Source organism: Micromys minutus (genome assembly GCF_963924665.1).
Source record: "Micromys minutus genome assembly, chromosome: 13".
Classification (NCBI taxonomy): Eukaryota; Metazoa; Chordata; class Mammalia; order Rodentia; family Muridae; genus Micromys; species Micromys minutus.
Window position 1 is genome coordinate 47563747 of NC_137982.1, and position 26739 is coordinate 47590485.

A 26739-nucleotide genomic window follows, 5' to 3' on the forward strand; every position below is an offset into this window, starting at 1 on the left:
CAGTGCTGCCTTCTGGCCTTTTGAGAGTATACAAGTGCGGACAGGCATGTTTATATAACATCCCCAGACATTTTAAAAGCTTTCTTCGCTGGGAATTGTGGTAAATGCCTTTTATCCCAACAGTTAGGAAGCAGGGGCTGATCTGATAAGGTGTTTATTAGTTCGAGGCCAGCCAGGGCTGTATGACACCCTGTCTAAAAAAAAGTTTGTTGAGACTGCCCAATCTGGCCTCTAACACCTTCACAAATTCTGAAGTTATATTCTTGACTAATAGTCATGCTTAAATGTGGACAGCTTGTGTATTACCTTAAAAGTCTTAAATCAAGCTGGAGAGATGGCTCAGAGGTTAAGGAGCACTGGCTTTCTCCAGAGGTTCTGAGTGTGGCTTAGCAGTAGGTGCTTTTATACATTAAATCCTCATTTCATTTTGATGGGTCTTAGATGTTTGAAGTTACTGCCCAAGGATCTTTTAGTTTCCACCATTATCAATACTATTGTCAAGGATATGGGAGGGAATGTTTTTATTGTTGCCAGAATTCAGTAACAAGATTCTGGTACCCATTTAGAAGATTGCCCAATCATCAGAGCTCTTGTCTTGGAAGTATGAGGACCTCAGTTTGATCTTTAGCACCAATGTAAAAAGCCAGAGTGATCACGTGTCCATTGGGACTTGCCAGCTGCTAGCCTGGCTCCAGGCTCAGCTGCGAATCCCATGTTTCAATGGTAAGGTGGGATGAAGGCAGTACACTCAGTACATAAGGAGATTCTAAGACGTAAATTTATCTTAACTGCAATCATGGAGAGTATTGCCTGAAGATTGGCTAAAATGGGTGCTTATCTAAAGAGTACTTTTGGTAATTCTTTAACATCTTGAAAGCATACTTTAATGAGTGACTAGTCAGTCGGGATCTTGATTTCCCCCTTCCATGTAGAAATGTATCAATTGAAACTGCTGTCTTTTAAATGGGAAGAATGATGTCCACCCCCCAAATTGAGACAAGGTATCACAGTGTAATTCTGGCTAGCCTGGAATCCTGAAATCTGCCTGGCTGCTGAATGCTAGGATTAAGCTGTGTAACAGTCATATAAATTAAGCATGCAGCAGTACATTTGAGTAGCATCTTATTCACTCAAAAGCACATGGAAATACCTTGGTTGTATTTAAAGATTTTTTAATATAAGGGGCCGGGGAGATAGCACAGTGATTAAGGGCTTTTGTTGCTTTTGCAAATTCCCACCCACACATGGTAGTTTCAGAGATCACATGCAGGCAAAACCTTCACACACATATACTCGGGGGTGGGGCAGGGCAGCAGGGAGCATGGAGAGATGGGTTGGTTAAGAGCAAGCACTCTTGCAGAATACTAGAGCTCAGTTCCTAGCGTTCGGGTTAGATGGCTCACGACCACCTGTGCCAGAGAATCCCAACACCCTCTTTTGTTCTCCACAGACAACCAGACATTCCATATATATATATATATATGGAATTTTGTTCTTAATGGTTAAGTAAGCTAGGATTTATGAAGTTTTACGTTTATTTCCCTAAAATCTGTGTGTATGGATGTTTGGTTGCGTGACTAACTAGTGCCCATAGAGTCCCCTGGAAAACGGTAGTTACAGAAGGTTGTGAGCTACCATGCAGGAGCTGGGGTTTGAATCCAGGTCCTCTAGGAGAGCAGTCAGAGCTCATTGTAAGTTGCTGTAAGGTCCTATAGTGAGCTCCTGTTTAGAAACGGCAGAATGACATCAAGTTGGACTGTGATAACATGAACACATCTGCTCTGTGTGCTCCAGTTGAGGCTGCACCAAGGTTCCTCTCATCCTGCCTAAGAGGATGGACCAAGTGTCTGAAGAATCCTAGGTCCACTTTTGACTCAGCCTTTCAGTCATAGGTCATATTCTCTTACTAGTTTTTCATGCTACCAAAAGTAAGTTTAAGTAGATGAAGGAAATGTCCTCTTATGGGTGTTTCATCTTCTAGATGAAACAAGGCTGAGTGCTCGAGTGAGTGACTGGAGGCCACTCTCTAGGAAATGACTCACAACGGGTTCAGTCTAATGCCAGGCCAGGTAAGTACATGATTGGTCCTAGTGTAGTGTTGGGATGTCTGGGGCATAATATACAAACCCATGCTTATTAACACAACGTTCAAGTGCATCCCTAGGAACCCCCTCTTCCTCAAATACCATTATGTAGCCCTGGACTGCTGAGACTGGGTTTGAATGGTGGGTAATACTTCCTCCTGAGCACACCGCCATACCCAGCACCCAACGTTTACAACAGCAAAAAGCCCTACAGTGATGAGATGAAGCTGGTGTTCTGAAGGGTTTTTTGTTTGAAAGGAATGCTCATTGTCCGATTTTAGGGCCTTTGTTTTTATACATTCCACATGTCTAATCAGTCTCAACCTATCCGAGTAATGTGAGCCAGTTTTTCACCGTTAGAAAAACGGTGGAGCACACCTTTAATTCCTGCTCTCAGGAGGTGAAGGCAGGCAGATCTTAAGCCAGTCTTCTAGGTGACTTCTAGGACAGCCAGGGCTAGAGAGAAAAAACCTGCCTTAAAACCAATGGGGACGGGGAGAGGTTGAGAAGATGCGTGTGTTCGCATGCCAAACACTGCCCACTCCTCTGCTTTTGATAGCTCTGTTCTTCCCATCATTTCCAGACATTGCCTCCCACTCAGTGGTGGTCTGTGAAGTTGCTGTTAGCATACAATGCTGGGAGATCGGGTAGACCTAGACCTGCAGATGTTGCAAGTTCCTGTAAGTTGTGATACCTTTTATAGTATTTATGAGGAAGTTTTCTGACACAGGGTCTCTCTACATATTCCTCCTGTCCTGGAACACTCTATGTAGACCAGGCTGAGCAGGAACTCAGATCTGTCAGTTTCTGCACCAGAGTTCAAAGCCAGCCTGAGTTCAGCGATTGAAGATGTACCCCATTATGCCTAGTTTTTTTTTTTTTAAACTGGTTTTCTCAATCTTTTTTTTTTTTTTTTTTTTTTTTTTTGTATGCTTCCTAGCCCTGTTAGGATGGCACTTGTAAGAATACAGGAGATGACTGGTTTTGTTCTTTGTACTACAGTACTGCACAGCAGGCATGTCATTGTGAATAAACATATTCATTGTGACATGTTCCATTTCCTTGGTATGACAATCCTAGTAACATTTAATATGAAAGGTCTTTTGAGACAGACTCTCATTACGTACCCTTGGCTGTCCTGGAGCATAGAGATCTGCCTGCTTCTGCCTCCTGGATGTTGGGAATAAAAAGCATGTACTGCCATTCATGGCTATAAAATGCTTCTGTATTTTGAAAACCGTTCTGAGGATGTAAAATAACCAAATGTGGTAAATGGATGATTGTCCTATGGAAAATACTATTGTGAATAAACTCAAACAGTCCAAAGTAATATAAGTCATGATATTCCTTTATTAGTGCTAGCTCCTTTTAATTTTTATCAGAGCTAAACAATTTAATATAAAAATGTCATTTCTTGTTCATACAGTATATAAAAAAAGTATAGTGGTTTGGTTAGTTTTCAATAGTCTGCTTTTAGCCAGATGTCATAAGTCTATGACTGTAACAAGTGAGAACAGTATAAATAAGTCCTGTAGTATTTACACGTACACAGAAACTAGACCAAACGGTGCTAAGAAATTAACTTGAGAGTTAAAATGAAACTGATTCAACATTGAGACTTTAATGCTTTGTAAAGTTTCATATTATTTCTACACTGGCTTTGGCTATAATTCTGCATAGTTATAAAGTGTTTTTGCATTTCACATCACAGTAGGAAGTTCTAGCAGTACAAAAGAAACACTAGCTCAGAAAAGGTTCCATCTTCCCAAACCTAGTTTTTCTTTGCATCTGGCTTCTTGCTTTTGGGAACAAGGAATACATTGCCATCTCTGGTTTGCTGCAGAGAGTATTCACTGGGGGAGTAAGGTTTTCCATCCTCGTCACGCAACATGCTGAAGACTTCAAGATACAAAGTGCTGAGCCGCCTTTTCAGAAGGTGGAGGTTTCTGTCATTTTCTCCCTTTTCTCTGAGTAGTTTTTCTCTCTCATCTTTTAAGTGGCCCAAGTCTTGCTCCAGCTCTACAATGTTCTCCAGCTTCCTTTTCCTACAGTTCTGAGCGGCAACTTTATTCTTACCTCTCCTGCGTATGTCTCGGATTAATGCAAGCTGAGCTTCGTTGAATTCCTCTTTGGACATCATTTCATTGAAGTCATCAACGGGGAGGTTAATTATTTTTTCGACAGGGAATGGAATATGGAGAGCTTTTGCCCTAAGCTCATCTCTTGTGAGATGAGCCTCTAAGCGGCTTGAATGTTTGTCTTTTGTGAATGGGACTCTTTGATGACCTGGACTGACAGGCTCTTCTCTTTTTATTGTATTTTCACACTGGGATTCATGCCCAGGAGCACTGTGTCCTTGAACTGGCGACAGAGGCTGTACCGCATCCCCAGAAGAATGTGTTGGCAGTGCGTTATGTCCATTCTGTTTGACACTTCCGGGGGCACTATCTAGCTCTTCCATTTCCGAGTCACTGAACCCAGGCGGTGGGTCTCCAAAAATGGAAGACTCCACAGAGTGCTCTGGGGACGCTCGGCTGGGACTTGTGTTCAGTGAAATGCCGGAGTCAGAGTCATTGAACTCTACGGTGCCTTCGGCGTGCTTCTGGTTGAAAGCTTTACACAGTGACAGGTCACAGCCGTCAATAGGCCCGCCCAGAAGTTCGGAGAGCGACTGGTTGATGGCAGCTGAGGAAGGCATGCTGCCGCCACTGGGCTCTGCTATGAAAGCAGAGTAAAATTCATCACCAAAATCTGTGTTCAAGGTGGAATTTGAGTCTAAGGAATTCAGCTGGTTGGCATCATCCGTGGAGAGGATACTGCTGAAAGAATCCTCAAAACCATGAAGGAAATGTGGACTACAGTTGCCCACTTCTTTTTCCAGTGAGGGGATCGATGAGTAAAAATGGTAGTTACTGTCCATTTCTGTCAGTGTGGTTTCTGGGCTGGCAACAGCAGTAGTCTCAGACAGCTGCTTGTTTTCAGTATTGAGACACTAGAAAAGAGGGTCACACTGTATGAACAGAGGCTAAGTACATCTTAGATCAATTCCCTACCCCAAAATCCAAGGTGTTCTTTTCAATAATTCTGGTAAGTCCCATTTTCAATAGATAAGTATTTTATGGTTGTCAGAACTCTAAATTAGCTTTCAGTCTGAGAATGAATTTATCCTGAAATATTCAGTCTGATTAACTAAAAATGATGTGTGTTAAGTGAGCCTGGAAAGCTCTTATGAGTAATCTAAATGCACCATCAATCTCTTCCTTTGAGTAGGTAGCAGGTAGATAATGAACAGCCGGGTGGCTGATTTAAAGCGGCACTCACAGCGCTCCTTACCTGTAATTCAGGAATGGAAAACAGCTCCTGCCAGACCTGCTCCATATCCTGTTGCATGTCGGTGATGGCTGCCTCCAGAGAGCTATCATGTGGCTGAGCCTGATGAGGGGTGGCGAAAACTGAGCTTTCAACGTGGCTGGGAATATCCAGGGCAAGGGACTGAAATGTAGGTGACGAGACCTAAGATTGACAAGGTATTTATGTGAGTGAGAGCCAAGGCATGTAGAACGGACCGCAGCAGGATCTACATCTCTCAGATTACTAATAGTTGCTTTTATAAAATGAAACATTTTTTTCTCCCCAATGACTCCACATTTACCCGCTACTAGGTTATTTCATCCCGTGTATGTAAAGGTAGACTTCAAAATGGATAAAAACATCCATTAGGACTTAATTTGTACCCAATAATATCTATCAGATTACTTCAAGCAACAGATTAAGATTCTTAATCCAAGTACAGATTAATAGTTGCTCTTTACTAGTCAAAATACTTTCTATACCTATATCCATTTTTCCAGGGAAAATTATTCTGATTTATGTTTCTAGCTATACAGTAAAATGAACTTGCACTTTAGTATTGTATGCAGGTTTTATTTTTAAACGTTTTATATAGATATCTGATACAGTTTACTTGATAATTTCTCTGATCAACTTTTTCCTTCTAAAATTTTCTTTTATTCTCTTAGTCAGAGACACATAAAAGGGACTTATACCAAATAGGAGTTAAGCTAACATTTTTATACCTCATGGTCATCTACAAATGGGAATGTCTCTGCCAAAAGCTGCATACAGTCTTCAAAGTACACGGCATCTTGTTTGGGAATGTGAGCAACCTTGAGTAAGGGCACAAAGGAACATCATTTATTACATTTTCAAAGCCCAGGAGTCATAACTAGCATTAAGAGTTGTTTATAAAATAACCTATGATCATTTCAGGAACCAATTTGTTGTACAAATTCAAACCAGATCACTTGTGTTCAAGCTATTAGTCCCTCCCCCTTTAATAAACAGTGCTGACAGTGCGGGGGCTGAACCCAGTGCTCTGTGCTAGGAAATAACCTCCCTTCATTTCTGAGTGATCTGAAGGACCCTTTCGAGCTTTAGCTGTAACATATAACATGGGAATCACACTTAATACAGTTCAGTTAGTTACTCATACAATCATGTCTGCCACAACAATGAGCAATGCCTACTTCTTTTACTACAGCAGTGCTTCTGTCACAGTCTGCTCCTGACAGGATGTTTCTGTAACTCACAAAGCACACCCTGCAACCTATGTCCTGATCATCAAAAGAACTCAAGGGGACTCAGGCACCCAACTCATCAGAGCTAAGCTTGGGAACTTAACCTCCTCACAGAAGACAGGGTAAATGGCAGACCAGGAACTCAAATCCAAATGCTCTGCCTTCTCGGTCCCACCAGAACGAAGTGTACCTGGGAGTAGCTGGCAGATCCACTGGTGTCTGTCTGGATGAACTGGGCTGGCTGAATTGGGAGGAATTCTCCTGTCTCTTCATCCAGCTGTAGCTGAGCAAAAAAGGCCTTCTCCTGTTCCTTCTGGAGTTGCTCTTGTCTCTCCTTTTCAAGTTTTTTCTGTTTTTCCAGCTCATAGTCCTTCTGTCGCTGACTAAAGTCAAACACTTCTCGACTTACCCCAAGATCTATGTCTTGCCTCCAAAGGATGTCAATCAAATCCATGTCCTATATTTAAGACAGAAAAGGAGAAGCCATGGTTAAGATGGTCCATTCTAGTTCATTACTGTACGCCATCACTGACGGGGGATAATACGAACAAAATGAGAATACAGACGGAAGAAGCTGAAGACTGTTAATTCCATTCACTCAGCATCTATTCGATAACAGGTATGTTGTGAGTCAGTTCGGGTCACTAATTTCTGCATAACAATAGATATAGCCAACTGTGCACACTGGTATGCTTTTCAGAATCCCCGTCTCTCTTAAATTTATATATATTTTATATATTGTTGATTTATTGTTTATTATATATACAGTGTTCTGTCCGCATGTATGCCTGGAGGCAGTAAGAGAGGTCAGATCTCATTACAGATGGTTGTGAGCCACCATGTGGTTGCTGGGAACTGAACTCAGCCAGTGCTCCTAACCACTGAACGGCGCGTGCCCCCCCCCCCCCCAGCTGATTTTAAGCAACTTTTAGACTTTGGGTTCCTAAACAGCCCACATTTTCCCAGCAGGGTACAAGCTAGGGCTGATCTTGCTGAACATCAAACCCATAGCCCACATTCACAGCAATACTCATAGGTCTGGGTGCAGACATTCTCATCTGAATGCAGGGTGTTTCTTTCTGTGCCTAACACATTTTGCTGTTTCTACACAAGTTCAGAAGGAAATTGATTTTTTCCCTTTTATGACAGACAGGTTTCATACTGCCGATGACCTAGATTCAGACACTGGATGGAACTGTATGGAACAGTCAAAGCACTACATTGGGAAGAGATGTTGTGTGAAGTCTGCTAACCAAGCACTGGCACTGCCTGGGAGGCCCACAGCACAAGTGCTATCTTCTGTAATGAACAAAGCACTCAGCGTTTCCTGTAAGGAACCCTGTGACTGGCGCATGACTTATACCACAGAGTCTTGTCCCAGGGCCTCTGCACTGTGAACCTGAATATCATCTAAGAGGAAATACTAGGGTGGAGCCCTTAACAAGCGCGAACATGACAGCTGAGGAGTGTCTAAGGAGAAATGACACCATCCAAAGGCAAAGCTGAGAAGCACAGCTAGCTGCCTGACCCCCATCCTGTGGGGGTCCCAGAAGGGGAGGCGACTGAGAACAGGGAGAGCTAGCAGAGCTCCAGCAGGTATTCTCTTAGACTGGAAAAGGCTGCCGAAGGGTAACTAAGTGCCAGGGTGAACCAAATTCTACAAACTGAGACAGCAAAATGTTGGACAAGCCACATTCAATCGTCATTTGTTCTAACAACAAAATATGTAATTATTTGCTGCATGGTTAATCCATTACAGGCCTCATGAAACAAATTAGACAACAAATCATGCCATTTTGAAATAAACATCTTTGCACAAGGATCAACAGACACCTTGAACACTGAAGTCATATTGTGTTTCAAGCCAATCTTAGTTCTTTGAAAAAACATTTAGGGGGCTGGAGAGATGGCTCAGTGGTTAAGAGCACTGACTGTTCTTCCAGAGGTCCTGAGTTCAATTCCCAGCAACCATAACCATCAGTAATGGGACCTGATGCTCTCTTCTGGTGTGTCTGAAGACAGCTACAGTGTACTCATGTAAATAAAATAAATCTTTAAAAAAAAAAAAAAAGAAAAGAAAAAACATTTAGCAGGGGATTTTAAAATGACTCCCACCCTACACTAAAGTTATTCAGTAAACTCAGACAGCATGTTATTGAAATTAAAATTGTATCTTAGAATAAGATTTTTATTACTTTTTACTGGGGTGGTAGCAGGAGGCAGGGGAAGCAGACACAGCATGTGCCGGAGTATGACTAGAGGTCAGAGGACAGCTTGCAGGAGCTGTTTCTCTCCTTCCACCATGTGGGTCCCCAGCATAAGGTCACCAGTTTGGAAACATCTTTCCACCACCACAAAAACAGCAGCTCAACAAGCTCCTCAAACAGCCTCCCAAATGCTGGGGTTACATACAGGCGCATACACACTCCAAAATACCAACCTTAGTTTAACCTTTGCACCCCTGCATTCTCTTCCTCATGCACACGTTAGTTACTAGGAAATCTAGAGTGAGAAACACTTGGGCACACTGTCCTAACACATGTCTCATTATGATGTCCAGGTGAGTACATATTATTCACTTAGAAGGTAAATCTGGTTTAACTACCCCCTCAATAGACAAATATTTTTTTTTTTAATAAAACCAGATAGAAAACATGACTCATGTTCTACAGTGTGAAAGCCATCCAGGGGAGAGCTGTCAGATTCTGTAAGTGCAATGAGGAAATGCCCATTGAGTAAGTAATTAAATCTTAACTGAGTAAGCAGCTGCATAATTAACCTTCATTTACAAGGTCCTACTCTGTGGTCATACTGCCTGATAGAGTATTTATTTATTAATAACTGTAGTATTACTTGTAGTAATAAGTGACTCCAGGCAGGTGTGTTTTTCTAACCTATCTTTCTTATGACAGTATTTCTAAGTATTTACCCATTTACTTCTCTGAGGTTCCTATGCGACACTGCATGGCATGGTATACATATAATGCCAACTGCTTTGCACCAAAGATCCCAGAGGCAGACGACAGACACACGGCTCTCTGCAGTCATCCCCACGTGAGCTCTTTCAGGTTTCACAGATTAATTTTCTAAGTCTTTCTCTCACTACTGTGAATCGGTGATTAAAACATATGAAATTAAACTCCAGAACAGTGTAGGGTGAAAGTGGGGCTACAACCATCCATCTAAATCAGGCACGAATATTGCTGTTTGTCTGTTACCTCAACAATATCAGAAAGAACTGGTTAAACAACTCACATGTACTTGGCAGACTCTTAACACTAACCCAAGTTTTCCTCCTCCTACAGAAATCTTCTTTCAATAGTCAACAACTAGAGATTTTCACCACATAAAAACTCCTGAATTCATACCAAATACAAATCACTCAGCAAGGTTAAAGCCTTGATCACGAATGTAGCGTTTGTTCCCTAGTCCATAGAGAGAGACATCCTCCACTTTGTTTAGACTAGAAAATGGTCACTTCCTCAGCCTGGCAGGTTACCAGCTACCATGCACACAAACTTTCATGGGCTGCTTCCTGTTCTCAAGCAAGGTTCTTAGCAATGACTCACTCAATCTAAGAAACACGATCCGGCCAGCTTACAGGAACTCTCCCCCATTACGCAGTCCATAACCTGCAACACATATGTAAGACACACAAAGGCGGAAAGTGAAGGCAGTCAGAACCTCGACTTTCTCCAGAGGCTCATCTGTAATGTGGTCAAAATGAAATCACAAAGGACATTCACTTTCCAAACACCGAGGAGCTCCGCCTACCTACTGGAGAAACCACTGAGCACCGACTGCTCTCCACAAGAAGTTTCACACTCGTCTTTAAAGAGTTACAATGTGGCTGTGCGGCTGCAGGGCAGGGACAGGGTTTACAGAGGCTAAGGGTGGCCCTACTCTGCCAGGAGAATAGCAGTCTTTAGGATACAGTTGTCTAATTCTTCCCATTCTAAGTGAGCAAGCACCCAGAGAAAGCACTTGATGGACACTCTTGAGTTACTGTTAGAACATGCACACATCATTACCGAAAGAACCTTCAGGAACAGTGTCCATCCTTCTAATCTACTTCACCTGGTGTAGCCTTGGCTGTCCTCGAACTTGGGAGATCCACCTGCCTGTGCCTTCTGAGAGCTGGGATTAAAGGTGTGTGACACTACCCAGCAAGTATATTATTGGGGGGGGGGTCTGTAAAAGATAAGGAAAACCTCCCAAGTTTTCAAATTGTCACGGTACAAGGGGCTGGTAACCTGTGTCAGTCCAACTTTCCTGCAAGTACTGCTGAAGACAGCAAGAGCAAGCGATATTTCTTAAAGTAATACGCAGTAATGGCTAGAACTTGTCAAAAAGTGGCAGTTATAAACGTGGTAGTCAAGAACAAGAAGGTGGGCGGACAGTCTAAGTACATCACTGGTCTATTTACCATCCACACAGCTCACATCCATGGATTCAGGCACTGTGCAGGGGCCAGATGCAAGGAGTCTGTTAGGAGCCACGGTGAGCAGAATTAAGGTCCTCTGGCAGCACAGAGAGATAAACAGATTAAGTCCGACTTATTTGAAAGCGAAAGGTGTCAGGCATGGTTACACACACCTGTAATCAGTACTCCAGGTACTGGAGCCAGGACAGCTCAGCTCTGAGTTCAAGGTCAGCACAAAGCGGAGCAAGAATGTCTCAAAACAGACAGGCAGTAAGAGCATGTAAAAACCCACCTCCACCCCTCAAGGCTCCAATTCTCCAGCTCACAAAGTCTCGTCCCCAGAGCCTTCCTCCTTACAGCTCGACTTTTTGGTACATGTGACTCAGATCACATGGGAACCACTGTTGATGCCACAGTCGTGGAATGGCACTACTGAGAAGGCTGTCAGAATCATCTAGATAGTCCTCGTTTTGCAAAGGTGAGATAACTTGCTCAGGGCAGAGGGCAAAAAAAATGTAAAACTACCTCTAGTCTACTTCTCTTTTCACTGTGCTAGCAGAAGAAAAAAGATGTACCTCCATTTCACTTCCCTTTTCAATAAGCTCCCCGCCCTCACCCCCCAGACAAGGTTTCTCTAACTGTCCTGGAACTCATTCAGTAGACTAGGTTGGCCTCCAACTCAGGGGTCCACTTTTCTCTGCCTCTCGAATACTTGGAGCTACCACACTTGATGTGCTTTTATGCTTTTAAAAAAACGTTTCATGCTCTTGTGTTGGGGATTATGGCAACACATGGGAGTGGAGGCTAGAGGAAGGTGTCTCCATCACTTGCTCTAACCACTTTGAGTCAGGGTCCCTCCTGGAATCTGGAGTTCATGGTTTCTGGCCAGGCTAGCAGCCAGGAAGCTCAACAATCTTGACCCAAGACCCTGGGGTTACAGGCACGCACAAGACCTTGCCAGTTTGTTATGTGAGTGATGGGTTCCGAACTCAGGTCCTCGTAATTGTGCAGCAATAACTCTGAATCACTGAGCCGTCTCTCTGGCCTTTAGGTTTACGGTTTATAGAATGGAGAGATGGCTCAGCAGTTAATAGTACTCACTGTTTTCCCAGAAGACCCAGATTTGTTTCTTTGTTTTAAATTTACTTATGTATGAGTGTTCTGTGTGCACATATGGCGCAGGCCAGAAGAGGGCACAGATCCCATTACAGACGGTTGTGAGCCACTATGTGATTGCTGGGAACTGAGCTCAGTACCTCGGAAAGCACTATCAACTACTGAGCCATCTCCTCAGTCCGAATAAACTCCCTTGAGTCTATGCCCAGCCATGCTCTAGCCAAGCTCCTGCTCAGCTGCCTGCACATCGGCAGGGATAAAATCCAGGATGTGTACAAAGGGAAGAGTAGGTGGGTGAAGTCTCATTGGCAGCAGCAGGAGACCAGGCCAGCCAGGCTGACCCACCCACTGACTGACACTTAGAACATGATGTAACTGACTGGAAAGAAAGCTAACTGATTTATGAGAGCACAGTCAACTCCAGGGCTAAATTTGTAATCTGAGGCTCATGATGCTAAGTGGACAACTGGTGACAGTATTCTTGTGACTGAGCAGAACAAAGGACAGTACGTCTGGTCAACTAAACACAAATTTCATATGGACTTTCTCATTACAATTTCCTAAAACCTATTAAAATTTACTCGATGCGTGTTTGTTTACATGATTTCATCATGTACATGCCTCATGTGCCTGCTGAGGTCAGCAGAGGGTGTCACGGCCTCTGGAACTGGAGTTCTGGATGGCTGGGAGCCACTGTGTGGGTGCTATGACTTGAACACAGGTCCCTTTTAAGAGTGGCATGTGCTCTCAGTTGCTTATTCATTTCTCCAGCCCCTCTGCGACAGTTTCTTCTATGCACTTCTCGGCACACCAGCACTGGCAATACTGCTGCCAGGTGTGCTAGCGCTCGTTTCACCATCCTGCACTGGAAATGCAGAGGCAGAGGGAGCACTGCTGGGAAACTGGAGCCAGTTCAAACCAAGTAGGACAAAAGCAAAAGCCAAAACAAAACAAAAACAAAATCCCAAATAACAAAACGGGATGTGTGGAACTTACCTATGAAGCTAAATTAACAGCCTGTAAAATCCTGTTAACTGACATCTGACAAGACAAGGCCTCCAGGGACCCTGCACCTTCCATAAAGACATGCCTTCCCCACCGACAGTTCTGATTGCATGCTCAGTAGAGAAGAGCCTTCCAGCCCTCAGCCCCTGCCACAGCCTATCTAGGGCCTGGCCTCTAGGGTAACCTGACCACAAAAAAAAAGTCTGAAACTAGTGTGGACTCAAAAAGGCCTGAATTGGACAATGTAGGCCACATACCCACTAAAAGCAAGACAAAGCTATTTATCCCCAACTTCCCAATTGGGCAATAGCCCTTGCCCTCCTTGAGAAAGACAGTTTTTGGGCACTGGCTCTGACATTCAAGTCCCTGAAGGTCACAAAACATTCACTTGCATCTTTGTCATGTAATTCCTATGCTGCCATGTAAAGGTTACTGGAGAGAAAGAAGACATGAGGAAGAGCTACAGTCAGATTCAAAACACGGCCTGTGTCTGCAGCTCCAGCGGCCTACCTCCATGCCTGAGAACTCTACCTAAATACTCAAATTCTTTGTCTTTTCCCTTAAGGACAAAAGCTATGGGTCTGGTTTAAAGGTTGTTTGCTTTGTTTTTGGCTTTTATGTTTTAAATCTATGCCTTTGAGTTGGGTATAGTGGCATCCCCTGCTGAAAACCTTTCATTCTAGCACCCAGTAGGCAAAACAGGCAAATCTCTAAGTCTGAAACCAACCTAGGCTACAGAGTGAGTTCCAAGACGCCAAGTCTACTCAGGGAAACCCTGTCTCAAAAAACCAAAACAAAACATCTCTGGCTTTGGGAGGGAAAGACTTAAGCTAAAATAGGAAAACCAGTGTGGAGTCTTCCAACATGGATGATCACACAAAGTATGGAAACATGAACACTACTGTTTGTGAAAGTGTTATCACACTGCCCAGGAATGACAGATGAAGTGAACACCTTCTGAATAAACCCCTTCCACTGGTGGGGAGACAGCAGTCACATTCCTCTCCACCTGCAAGCTGTCTTTTCTAAGGTCTTATTTTCTGTTGTAACAGGAAGAAGATGAAGCTCTGGTCTACTTACTGTGCTGCCAAGTCACTCTAAAGACCACCAGGCTCCGGGCCGTACCTGGGACCGGACAATCCATTTATAGAACCCTTCAGCCCTGCCTTCTGCACCTGTAAGAGGGTGGGGTTGAACTGGAAGATTTCTAAAATCTAAGTGTTTCTGGTTTTATGATATACAAACTACAAGTGAAAACTCATTATAATGTAAAAATGCACACTAATTTTACATATTACAGAATGCTGTAACGGAACTCTATGAGAAATAAAATGTGAATGACACATGTAATGACGTTAGCAGCTCAGACACAATAACGAGAACAGCACAGCGAGTTTAATCTGAACATTGTATTTAATCCAATTTGGTCCAACAGTCTTTTAACATGTTAACAGGAACTGTTGCGGTAAGTACACTGAAGCACGTGACAATAATCTTACTCAACAAGACAGCATGCAATGTTGTCCTACAAAGGCATGACTAGAAGCCCTGATCCTGAGCTAGGGAAGATTGCCTAAGGAATATCAAACAGAAAAGTAGTTTCCACTCATTACATTTCGAGACTGCGAGGTGGCTAGAGGCTGCCATGGTGCAGTGCAGCCCTGCAGCGGCCACCACGAGGAGCCCATGCACTCCCCCGTCCTCTAAGAGGATGCTTCTGTGTGGATAACAACTTCTTGAGGCTACAACTGTGCACATTAGCTCTTCCGAACTCCTCTAGGTGTTAGCAACTATCTCAGAGAACCAGTGTGAACCTGAACCTCAAAGAGGGCTCTTAATGACGAACTCATTATATTGTGTTATTCTGTAATAGCATAATTTACAAATGAGATGACAACCATGGTTACTAAATACATCATGTGAAGAACAGAAATAAGAGGCTCTGTGTTCCCAATATAGACACAAATTAACCCTGAGCTTGGAAATTATACTTCAACTACATGTGTATGTGTATATCTGAAAGTGCTTCATGGCACTCACCATTTCGCTGACTAAGGATGACTAGGGACTGGAGAGATGGTTCTACTAAAAAGGATGACTAGGGACTGGAGAGATGGCTAAACCAGTGCTTAAGAGCAATCACTGCTCTTATAGATGTGCTGGGCGCTGTTCACAACTGTAACTCCACTCCCAGGGAATCCGGTTCTTTTCTGAACTCTGAAGGCACCAGGCACACAAGTGGTATACAGAAATACGTACAGGCAAAACACCCACACATAAAGAGTGAATTAAAAATCCACTACATAGTGTGAGACTCTGCTCACACTGGGTTTTGGGAACGGAAGGTTACAATGTGGATGGTCTAAGTCCAGACAAAGTAGACATTACAATGCAACAAAAATGGCCACCACTGATCACATACTTTCTACGTGCGCAAAACACTTGTCCCGCCTCGTCTGGATGCACAGCAACCCACCAAGTGGGCAGTAAGTCCCCGTCATTCTGGAGTAAGGAAAGGGAAGCACAAAGAGCTTTAGTACTTTGCCAGCAAACACCCAATACATGGCGACAGTGAAGCCACATCAGGCACAGCGACCTTGCGGAGCTTGAGCTCTCACCCACTCTAGAACACAGGCTTCCACTCCTTGGCCCCCGTCTTTGGGGAGGCTGAGTGAAAAATGGACAGCACGCTACAGCTCGGAAGACTTGAGCAGTTTTGCCGTTATCCGTGAAGGTGATGACGCCGACTCACCTACCCTCACTGTGGATTCGAACTCCATAGAAAGCCAAGATGCACTAGTCCTCAGAATGACCTTTCTTTCTTTCTTTCTTTCTTTCTTTCTTTCTTTCTTTCTTTCGTAATATTTTATTTATATGAGTACACTGTAGCTGTCTTCAGACACACCAGAAGAGGGCATCAGATCTCATTACAGATGGTTGTGAGCCATCATGAGGTTGCTGGGAATTGAACTCAGGACCTCTGGAAGAGCAGGCAGTGCTCTTAACCGCTGAGCCATCTCTCCAGCTCCCATGACCTTTCATCTGAAGTGTGTAAGTGCATCTTAAGTATAAAGGAGCAAGCTGGGTGTGGCAGCACCGCTATTAATAAATCTATCTCCTGTAGCAAATGTCAGTGGCCGTGAAAGCAGCTACTTTTTCTGGGTTTAGCCACTGCATGAAAAATAGAAGGTGAGGCCATAACTTGTTTATGTATCCTGCACCTGCATGGCAACGAACAGTGCAAATGCAAATGCCTCTCGGCTGTGCCATCCTCTTCCAGGGCCCAGGACGGGTCCCTTCTCTCCACCGCTCAGCTTACTAAAAAGCCAAAGTTATTTTGGAAGAGGTACTATAAAGCAATACTTTAAAACCCTGAAAGAAGGGGCGGGGTGAGAGAGGACAAGGGGGTCGGCTCAGTTTCATTTGGATTCAGCCTTCCTCCAAGCTCACTTGCCAAACCTCTCTATCCAGCTGTACTGACAGGACCTTAGGCTCCTAGGCCCAAATCCCGAGTAAGAAGTTCTTGTGCAAGTGGAGAGACAGGGCTGAAAGTCATTCTATTCAATAGCTTATCAACCCATTTAGTGACAAGGGATCCAGCAACAGGTTGGAGGGTCCGCAGCGGAACCTAGGCAGTGTATGTGGCCTTTGTTGGGCTGAGATTCACAGAAGGCCTGGCCAGGAGACTCCAGTTTCCAAGCAGGCAGCACATGATAAGGTCGGGGAACGAGTAAAAAGGCCACACAAGAATAGGACTTAGGGCAAAGAATACAACAGAGCAGGAAGTCTGAGCTCTGCTGAGGCTACAAATGGACGAGGAATTTTGTTTTCAATCGGCCAGTGGAAACCTCATATTGCTACACATCCAAATTCACCCCAGCATTACAACGGGGGGGGGGGGTACAACTGTTGACTATGTGTGTGCTTATTTTCCTGATTCGTCACAGACCAAAGCTACCATAAAAACCCAGTAAAACCCACCATAACAGTATCTATAAGGCTCGCACTAGGCCTCAGTTCTTTGCTGAAAGAAAGCTGCTTCCTTCACAGGGTGCAATGGGATTGTGAAAACACAGTACTATACCCTTCGCTGGGGAGCGCACAACACACTGCAGCTGAGGTCAGTATGCTGTCTGTTTTCCACTTTCCCTTTGGTGAATAATAGTGTAACTGCGAACCAAGGAACGGTTGCTACAAATAATACACGGACCTCAGAAGGGCCAAAGGAGGCACCCTCCAGGCCATTCAAGAACAGACTCTGAAAGCAAAGGACCAAGTCTTTTGGGTCCCCTGACCTCCATCACTGGAACTGAGCATGCCGGCAGATGAGTTCCTACGGGAACATGCAAACTTAGGCCTGTGAGGCCAGGCACGGTTGGTTTTGTGCTGTAACCCACAAAGAAAATCCACTCCCTTTAAAAAGGTTGTTTGTGGGGGAGGAGAGATAGGAATTGAGACAGGACCTCATAGCTCAAGCTAGATTCAAACATACTGTGTAGCTCAGGCTAGCCTTGACTTCTTGGTCTTCTTGCCTCCACCTCCCATGTGCTGAAAAAGTACAACCTCGCTACAATTAGAGATCCTCAGTACATGGATGGGCTGGTGGCAAACAAACCAAGTCACAAGAAGAATGTTATATGTACTGTACAGCAGGAGCCTCCAACCTGGCCATCTTCTGACTCATCGCAGACTTTGCTTGTCCATAGCCAATCCAGGTACTGTGCCCTTCCTCAAACTTTCTAAAACTTCCAGGCGCTCTGTGATCCAGGTATAGTGTAACAGCACAGGTGAACTAAAGCCCTCTACCTCACCCCCAGTTAACTTTTCCAGAACCTTCGATGCTGAAGTCCTGCTCACACTTGCTCTCTTCCCCAGCTTTCCTAAAGGGCCTCTAAGCTGAAAACAAATGAAATCTATAGGCTATAAAGTTCAAAAGCCTAGGGCAAATGCTACCTCCTTCTAGACATCCTAGGAACACAAGCTACTAAGGATAGGTAAGAGACTCCCTTTCTGAGTTTCCTGAGCAACTATTAAACAAACTCAAAGCATCATAAGAATCTGTATCCCCAGAGGACAGACAGCATTAATGAAATTAACTAATCACCACAGAAAACACACCCTGTAATTCAGGAGTACCAAGAGCCAAAGGGTCAGAGCAATTAGAAAGAGCAGTTTCAGAAACCCACGTCCTTGAGAACAAATGCTGTACTATCTCCAAGATTAAAACAAATCATGCCATGCAAGGCCAGATACAGTCCGCATAAATATTTGTGAAATGAATCCAATATTTCCACTGTAAACCATAGGTATCTGAGGTTATAGCTCAAAGTACCAAAGCAACAAAGGCAGCTTTTTTTTCCATATGATTTATGACCAAATACCAGTCACAGAAAATTTATTTAGCTCCATTCCTTTATCAATACTTGGGCATTACTGAATCCAAGAAGTAAGAATTGTATCTTAAGGATATTAGCACATACGCTTCTCAAGGAAAAGCCATCTTTCAGGAGGAATAGGGGATGTTGCTAGACACTCAGCTTTGGGCCTGGTCACACGAGCTAAGTGCTCTACTATTCCAGCTAGACTTTCAGCTTTAATTCTGGATTTTAAAAGAGAACAAATATGACTATATCTTGAAATGTTCACAAAAAGAATTCTGTGATTTGGATGTCTGGTGCAGACCTGGAACTTCCGAATTCAGGAGGAGGAGGAGGAGGCCAAATGACTCTGTGAGCCTGAGGCTGTCCTGCCACCACAGCGGGTCTGTTTAAAAAGCAAAAGTCAGACGTTTGCAATCCAGGGAGGAAGTAAAAACTAATGAATCCATCAATCTAATTGCTGACTAGGTGTATTTTCTTAACGACGTGCGCTGTTTCCCTCACAGCGGTCAGAAAAGACGAATTTGCACCCACAGGTTAGCTTTTCTCTAAAGCACTGAGCTATTCCCTAGGCATCACGACTGAGCCAGCCACCACAGCTTCCTGCACTCTAGCCTCAGTATTCAGACGTCTTTTTGCAGCACGCACCCACACTTACCGCCACAGCCTTATCAAGTGGACTTTGGACAACTGAAGCACACAAGACAGAGAGAGACCCTTGAACGCTGGACTTTCTGCAGTGCCTGGGCAGGAGAGAACCAGGCTTGTCCCTAGAGGAGCCATTAATGACCATTATCTCTAGAGACAGAGGAATACTCGTCAAGGTCAATGAGACAGAGTTAAAGTGTCTAGACACGCCTACCCCACCACATAGCAGGGACTGAACCATGGATTAGTCAGAACCAACCGCTTCAGGCCAGGTAGAGATTTTCAAGAGAAAATCAAGAAAATCTGTCCCTAGAGCAGGCCTACTCTCAGCCTGGAACCAGTAGGAAAAACATGAGTTGGTGCAGGTTTCTCCCAAGCAGCAATAAAGCAGCCTTTTGAGAGTGGCTTTCAATGTGTATTTCACTGTTTCATTGAGAATTGCCACCAGCAAAAATAAAACCTTCAAAACTGGGCTGGAGAGATGGCTCAGTGGTTAAGAGCACTGACTGCTCTTCTAGAGGTCCTGAGTTCAAATCCCAGCAACCACATGGTGGCTCACAACCATCTGTAATGAAATCAGATGCTTTCTCCTGGTGTGTCTGAAAACAGTTACAGTGTACTCACATAAACTACTTTAAGAGATCCTGTCTCAAAACAAACAAACAAAAAAAAAAAAAAAAAAAAAAAAAACAAAAACAGAAAACCAAATCCCTGGGTCCAGTTCTGCAAAACAAACCTGGTCTCTCCTAAGAACCACACCAGCAGAGTGATTCCATCAGCTCTAAGACTGCTCACCGCAGGCGCCACCACTTCCCTTTAACCTAAAGCCGAAGGCTGCAGAGGTGAGCTTCTGCGTCCAGGTGCGATACTACAAACCCTGCTACAGCAGAGCCGAAAGACAGAGCCAGATCTGACACATAGGAACAGTCCAACCCCCTCCTTCAGTGTGCCAGTCACTTTGTCACACAATCACACTGCCCTAACATTCATGGCCTTCTCTCAATGAATATGGCAGGTACTAAGTAAGACACTCCAAATCGCAAGTCTTTTAAGAACGAAAATAAGATGCTATTCTTCAAAATCTTAAAACGCAACAAGAGACAAACTTTTGTCAAATTTAGGCAGGTGACTAAATAGTACCCCGCTAAGCAACTATGAGGATGGCTAGGATAGTGCCAACCAGCTCTGCCTGGCAACCCTGAGCAAGAAAGGCAGAAGTGTGCAAGGCAATGACAGAGGCCACACTCAGGAGTCCCCCACCCTCAGTACACCCACCAGCACAGTCAACCTCTAGTTCCAAATGTGTAAATCAGAAAAAATCATTCTGGAAAATATAAGTGCTGATTATTATGGTCAGGACTATAAAGTCTCCTCAAACAGGCACAACCAAAAAGTGGGGTTGGCTTGGAAAGGCCTGGGTTTTTCTTTGGAGAAAGGAAACAAAGCACAGGAATGAAGAGTGTGCAGGAATCCACATGCAACACCCACCCCAGCAGGAGCATTCCATTCTCCTCCTGTTTGTTTGGAGACAGGGTTCTATGCTGCAGGCCAGGCTGTCTTCCAACCGCCTGCAACCCTCCCTAGGAGCTGGAATTGCAGGAGTGATCCACCACACTCCTGGCTCTCACTGCCTTTTAAAATACTCATGTGAGGATGTATAGCTACCAGGTTCTCTGGTTTATAGGCAGTTGTAACCCATCTGACATAGGTGCTAGGAACTGAACTGGGACCTTCTGCAAGAGCAGTGTGATGGTTTGCATATGCCTGGCCCAAGGAGTGGCACTATTAGAAGGTATGGCCTTGTTGGAGGAAGTGTGTCACTCTGAGGCTTGGAGACCCTCCTCCTAGCTGCCTGAGGATGCTCAGTCTGTTCATCAATTCCTTCGGATGAACATGTAGAACTCTCCGCTCCTCCTGCACCATACCTGCCTGGATGCTGTCATACCTTGATGATACTGGACTGAACCTCTGAATCTGTAAGCCAGCCCCAATTATATGTTGTTATTTATAAGACTTGTCTTGGTCATGTTGTCTGTTCACAGCAGTAAAATTCTTAGCTATCTTTCTAGCCCCCACCTCACACACTTTTTAATATGCCATTTGTTAATAAACTTATTGCAAGTTATCCACACTCCTGAAAAAGTCATGGAAAAGTCCTACTGGCTCTTTTGGGGAAAGTCTGTTGATTACAGGGTCACCATCCAAATCTTCATTAGGTATTAAACATTCACTGCAGACAGGAGACCTCCAAAGTGCACTAGGCACTGAGTTAGGTCCCTAAGGTACTGGTTCTCAATCCTCTTGAATCCAGAGGGATGCCTTAACACAGTACTTATTCCTAAAGCCATACCTAGAGATTTTGACTGAATATAGAATACAGCTTGGGCTTTGATATTTGACATAAGGTGAGTCTAATAAACAACCAAGTTTAGAAATATATTTAAAAAATCAACTCAAACATTCCACAATTTGCAATGTGATACTCCCACACAGTGGAGTAGTATTCACAGTCGAAAGGAATAATGAATGATACAGGCTACATAACAAGGCATTGTGCTGAGCCAGTCATAGAATGGCTCCATTTCTATGAAGTGTCTACAAATCCACAAGGAAAAAAAAGGTAACTGAGTGGTTATCAGGGTGGGTTGGGGAACTTGGATAAAATAAGAAGTGGCCATTAGTGATAAAAACTGACTATAGGGGTTACGTAGAATGAAGACACCACACTGCTGGACGAGTTTAAGAGGATGAACTGTGTAGGGTTGGGTTATAGTTCTCTTCAACAGACTCTTCAGAAGGCAGCTGTTGTGGGACTGTAATGACACGGGCGTGAGTCAGTCTTCAAAGGGGCCTGGATAAGACGGGCTGGGTGCTCAGAATCCAGCCTCAGCCCTGGATTTGTCTTCACACTATAATGGTCTGGATGAATATGCTTACATTCTAGAACAGAGCCTTTCACAGCTGCGGAGGTAAGCTCGGTGGTAGAGTTCATTTGTGCAAGGGCCTCAGTCTATCCCTAGGACCCCAACCATCGACCCCCAGAAAAAGAATCCAACACAGGGCTTTGTGACATCACTATTATTGTTCATACTCTTAAAATTTTTTAAAAAGATAAATTAACACTGTGTTGCTTCCCGCAGAATTATTCAAATTCTTAACATTACAGCAAGGCACATACAGAGAAGCCCAATAGGAGTTTGCTTTGTTTTTCTGAGGGACAAACTCTCCTAAGAATGCACTTGTATTTTTTGCTTTTTAGTCTATAAACTCTTCTGCATGTCACAGTAATACAATTCCTTCTACAGCCATGGACGGAGCAAAATGGGTAATCACATCAGACGATCAAGCTCACCTCCACCCGAGAGCTCAGCACATTCTCGAGTGGGTGACTCAGGCAAGTACCTGGACTTCCATACAGAAAACTCAGGTAAATAATCCGACAAACTCTAAAGGTCCTTTCAAGTATATTTAATTCAGACAATCATTCCTAACAAAATGTAACAGTAAAGACCAGAAGATAAATAAAGTAGTTAATTTTCGAATGTACTAGTCTCAAAGCTCCAGGCAAACCTGAGAGGCCTAAGCCCGTATAGCACTGCTTTCAATCAAGGCAGGGGCTTAGTGTTTAGTTTGAACCAACAGGTTTCTGCTAGGTGTGTTCAATTCACTGGCCCCCAACCCCAAATCTACCTTCCTTCACTAGTCTTACCCTGTTGTTCACACTGAACAACATATCCTTACTTACCAAGCACAATTTTAATCATCACCCCAGAATAAACACAGGAGACTGTATGAAAAACGAGGCAAAGGCAAAGACGCCCAAAACTAACAGATTTAACTTAGGGAAGGGTAAATGGTCACTGGAAAATGTGAAGCGGACTCTCAGACACTATGAGTATTAAAAAACGAGTATTACAGGAAAAAAACATCCTGCCTCTCCAAATGAAAGCCGCCTGGACCTGCCTCTGTCTTCCTGGACAGGACCACAGGCACCAGCCCACTGCCGGTTTACTCATTCCTGCTGTAATTGGAAGGATCCACTCCCTCTCACGTGGTTATTAACAACCTAGGTAAGGGCAAAGGGTGTAGAGCCTTTGTCATCCCAGTCTCTCCTCCTGGGTTCCCCGCACCCCCTTCAATCTAGCTTTGTGGTTCTGCTTTAAATTCCCTTTGGTCCAGTTTGGAAGACTCAGAGCCTTGGAATCAGGCTAAATTTGAATTCTATCTTTAATACGAAACAGTTGGGTCACCTGGAGGAGTACTGGCGTCTTTTCGTGCTTCCCTCCTAACCTAGAGAGGGAAGATAAAGTCTTTGGTGGCGTGTGTGAGGTGACTGAGAAATCACACACCCGAGGCAATTACCATGTGGTTTGACCTGCAAGGGAGAGTCCACTAACCTTAACAACTCTAACGCGTGCGTTCTCAGGTCTTCCTGCATGCCCGGGCTGACCCTAGTTCCAGACAATGTATATGACGGAGGAACTGTCTAGAAATAAGGGTAACTACCCAACTGCTCCTTTTTCCTGCAGCTTTGCTGAGCATGACACATCCTAAATAAAAATAAATATTAAAAAAAACCCCACATCTCTGGCTTTCAACTCTTCCTGTTAATCCTAAGAGAGGCTTGTTCCTCAGTATTGTTCTCAAGGACCACTGTTAATACAAATGGAATTTCAAAATGACCCTAGTTCTTTTGAAAGCAGAGAATCTGATGAAGCTGTGTTGTTTCTCCCTCCTGCATGTGGCTCCTGTAATATCTGTCTCAGAGATTCGGAGAAGGTCCACATATCTAGAAAGCCAAGTTTTTCTCAAGTTTTCTCTCCTCCTTCATTCTGGAGAGGCCAATCCCAGTTGTCTTTAAAAATAATCTCGTGTGTCTCACTCAAGATCAACTTCTCCTCTTCAACTAAAGTATTTTATCTTTCCAAGACACTAGTGGAAAATATGGAAGATTTCCCCCTGAGATGAAGAATTATTGAGTCTACTAACTGTTATGAACACAATTAAAAAAACATATCAACAAAGTCTTCAAATATTTAAACCAATGTCTGGAAAGAACTAGAAATGTCTTTAGCAAGCAAAGCTTTCACATGGAAGACAAGGCTGTATTCTGCCATTTTTGTAAATGAGGTGCCCTTCTACACAGAAAAGAGAGAAAAAAAAAACTTTACAAAGTTCATTTGCACCGTGTATCCTGTGACTAGAAAGCATTCCTTCTGATTACTAATGAAGAGCAGAAATCAGAAAGTTCGGTTTACTTATTCATCCTAATGAAAACCAGGCTACAACCCCAATTATTTCTGGGGCCAAGTTCAAGGGCGGAGTAGACTTAATGCACTGTCAGTAACTTAAAAGCTTACACCAGTACCTTCCAAAGTCAGCCAAAAACTTTACATTTAAACTGACTTACTGTTTACCGAGTTATACATTCCCTTAAGCAAAATGCTTTCTTTTTCTAAAACTCTTAATTCAGAGGTTTTTTTTTGGGGGGGGGGGCAACACAAGCATTTACTTCTTTAAAAATTCCTGAAGTATAACCAGAAACTGGGTTTCACTTACATAACAATCTTCAAAACTTAGCAAGAAAGTGTTATGAAACGTAAGCGTCCTATTCTTTGGTTTCATAAAAGTGCGCAACATGCTAAGAAAATTGAGGCGGAATCTCAAATAGCAAAGAAAAATGTATTAAGGACACAAGGGAAAGATAATAAATAAATGGCTAAAGCAAAACTTCTGAACAGTATAAAAAGCAACAAATTTCTAATCTATTACTCTTACCCTTGACGGCAAGGAACAGAATATTCTGCCTTATACATTTTGGAATTGCAACTCTGTAACGCTAAATCCAAAGACAAAGCCGCCCAGGGGAAAATAACAATTGCGCAACTGATCAACAACTCCAACTTGTCCCTTGGCCCCAGAGCAGCGAGGTTTGCACGCTATAGAGCAGGAAAGGGCCAACCGAGGGCTTCTGTGACTGCCAACTGGAGGTTGTAAGCCAGCTGGAGGCCACAGCCACGGACACAACGTGGGGCCCCGAGAGTCACGAGACTCGGAGCCCACAGCCCCGCACGGGGTCGACTGGGTCCTCGGAGCCCGCCGCCCAGGTCTGCACGTCCTTGCGCCTGGCGCGAGGCCATCCCCGGGTTCCCGGGCCGAGGGGGCGCGTGGAGCCCTGCCGGCAGGCCGCCCGTCGGGGCGCCAGGGCACGAGAACCACCCGGTGACTTTCTCCTCCGCCCCCGGAGGGCTGGGCTTTTCTAGATCCAGACCGACAGGCGCGATCCTACAGACGGCCAGCTCTCGGGCTGAGGCCACAGACGGCCGAGCGCACCGCGACGTAGGACGGGGTTTGGGGAGGGCTTCCGGGCCGACGCCGAGGAGAAACCTCAGCTCCCCCGAGCGCGGCCCCGTGACTAGGCACATTTTTTTTTTTTTTATACCGACACCGAATCTGGGAAACTCCGCTGCCCCGGAAAAGGCCGGGTGGCGCCGGCTCAGACCGCCAGCATCCACCTCCTCCCGCCCCGCCGTCTCTGTGCCTCCCACCCAGCGAGGCGATGGTGTCGCTGCCCGGCCCCGCGAAGCCGGAGTTTCCTCCACACCCCAACCCCACCGCCGCTGGGGAATCTCAGGCTCGGACCCCACTCTCGTCGCGGCCAACATCCTCCGTTGCCCTCCCAGCCCGGCGCCCGTCGTAGTTCGTGGCTCAGACTGTCCCTCCCTCCCGGGGCCACTGTCCCCTCGAGCTCCTGCCCGCTTCCTGGTACAGCCGAGGAGCCCGAAGGCCGGGGAAGCACCTGCTGGGACTGTAGTCCTGGCGGTGGCAACTCCAAGTCCATCATGCTGAGGGCGGACGCTGCGCGAGGGCTCCCCGACGGCGAGGCTACTGGCAGCCGAGGTGAGGCGGCGGCAATGGCTAGTCCGAGCAGCCGGGAACCTGCAGATAGCCTGCTCGCCCGAGAGGCAGGCCAGCCTTAGTCCGCCCCGCCTCCGCCCCCTGGGGGCGGAACAAGGACCTAGGGACCAGACAAGAACTTAAGAGGCGGAGAAAGGGCGAGGGCAAGAGGCGAGGGCCAGAGGCGGGGCAAGAGCATGGGGGTGGGGCAAGGGGCGGGGCGAGAGCTTGGAGCCGCTCACAAGGGCCCGGGGCAGGGCGAGGACCCGAGGGCCCCCGCAAAGGCCTAGGGCGGGGCAAGGGTAGGGGGACAAGACGGGGGGCCAGAGGGAGGAGCAAGAGCCCGGGGGCGGGGCAGGGACGTGAGGGCTTCCGGCCGGAGTTCCCGCGTCCCCCTCGGCCGCAGCGCTGACCCTCCTCTAGCGGTGCGGGGCGTGGCGGAGTCAGGTGGGCTCAAGTCCCACGGGGCGGGGCGCGAGCCTTCAGTCCCTAGTACTCTCTCTGGGACAGCACCCCCTTGCTAGAGATTAGCAGCTGTTTGCCGAAGGTCGCTCTGGCCCTGGCCCTTTGAAGCAGTTTAAACAGTTGGAGCAAACACACCGGGAGCCCCG

General features: G+C 45.2%; 1 protein-coding gene across 1 annotated transcript; it reads right to left on the reverse strand.

The window, feature by feature from the left end:
• Window positions 1-3420: 3420 nt before the first annotated feature.
• Window positions 3421-26186, reverse strand: NFE2L2 (NFE2 like bZIP transcription factor 2). Its single transcript, XM_080928123.1, has 5 exons — window positions 26031-26186; window positions 6852-7118; window positions 6161-6250; window positions 5418-5597; window positions 3421-5076 (listed from the first exon to the last, which is right to left on the reverse strand). The coding sequence occupies exons 1-5, from the start codon at window positions 26073-26075 to the stop codon at window positions 3856-3858; spliced, it is 1803 nt and encodes a 600-aa protein (XP_080784249.1). The 5' UTR covers window positions 26076-26186; the 3' UTR covers window positions 3421-3855.
• Window positions 26187-26739: the final 553 nt, after the last annotated feature.

Bases quoted from the DNA above. Each gene is read 5' to 3' on its own strand.
- NFE2L2 (XM_080928123.1), bottom strand. From the start codon at position 26,075: ATGATGGACTTGGAGTTGCCACCGCCAGGACTACAGTCCCAGCAG. The intron at 6,251-6,851 runs GTACACTTCGTT...CCCTTACTCAAG, and splicing joins GATCTGCCAGCTACTCCCAG to GTTGCTCACATTCCCAAACA. The intron at 5,077-5,417 runs GTAAGGAGCGCT...CCTCTTTTCTAG, and splicing joins TTTCCATTCCTGAATTACAG to TGTCTCAATACTGAAAACAA.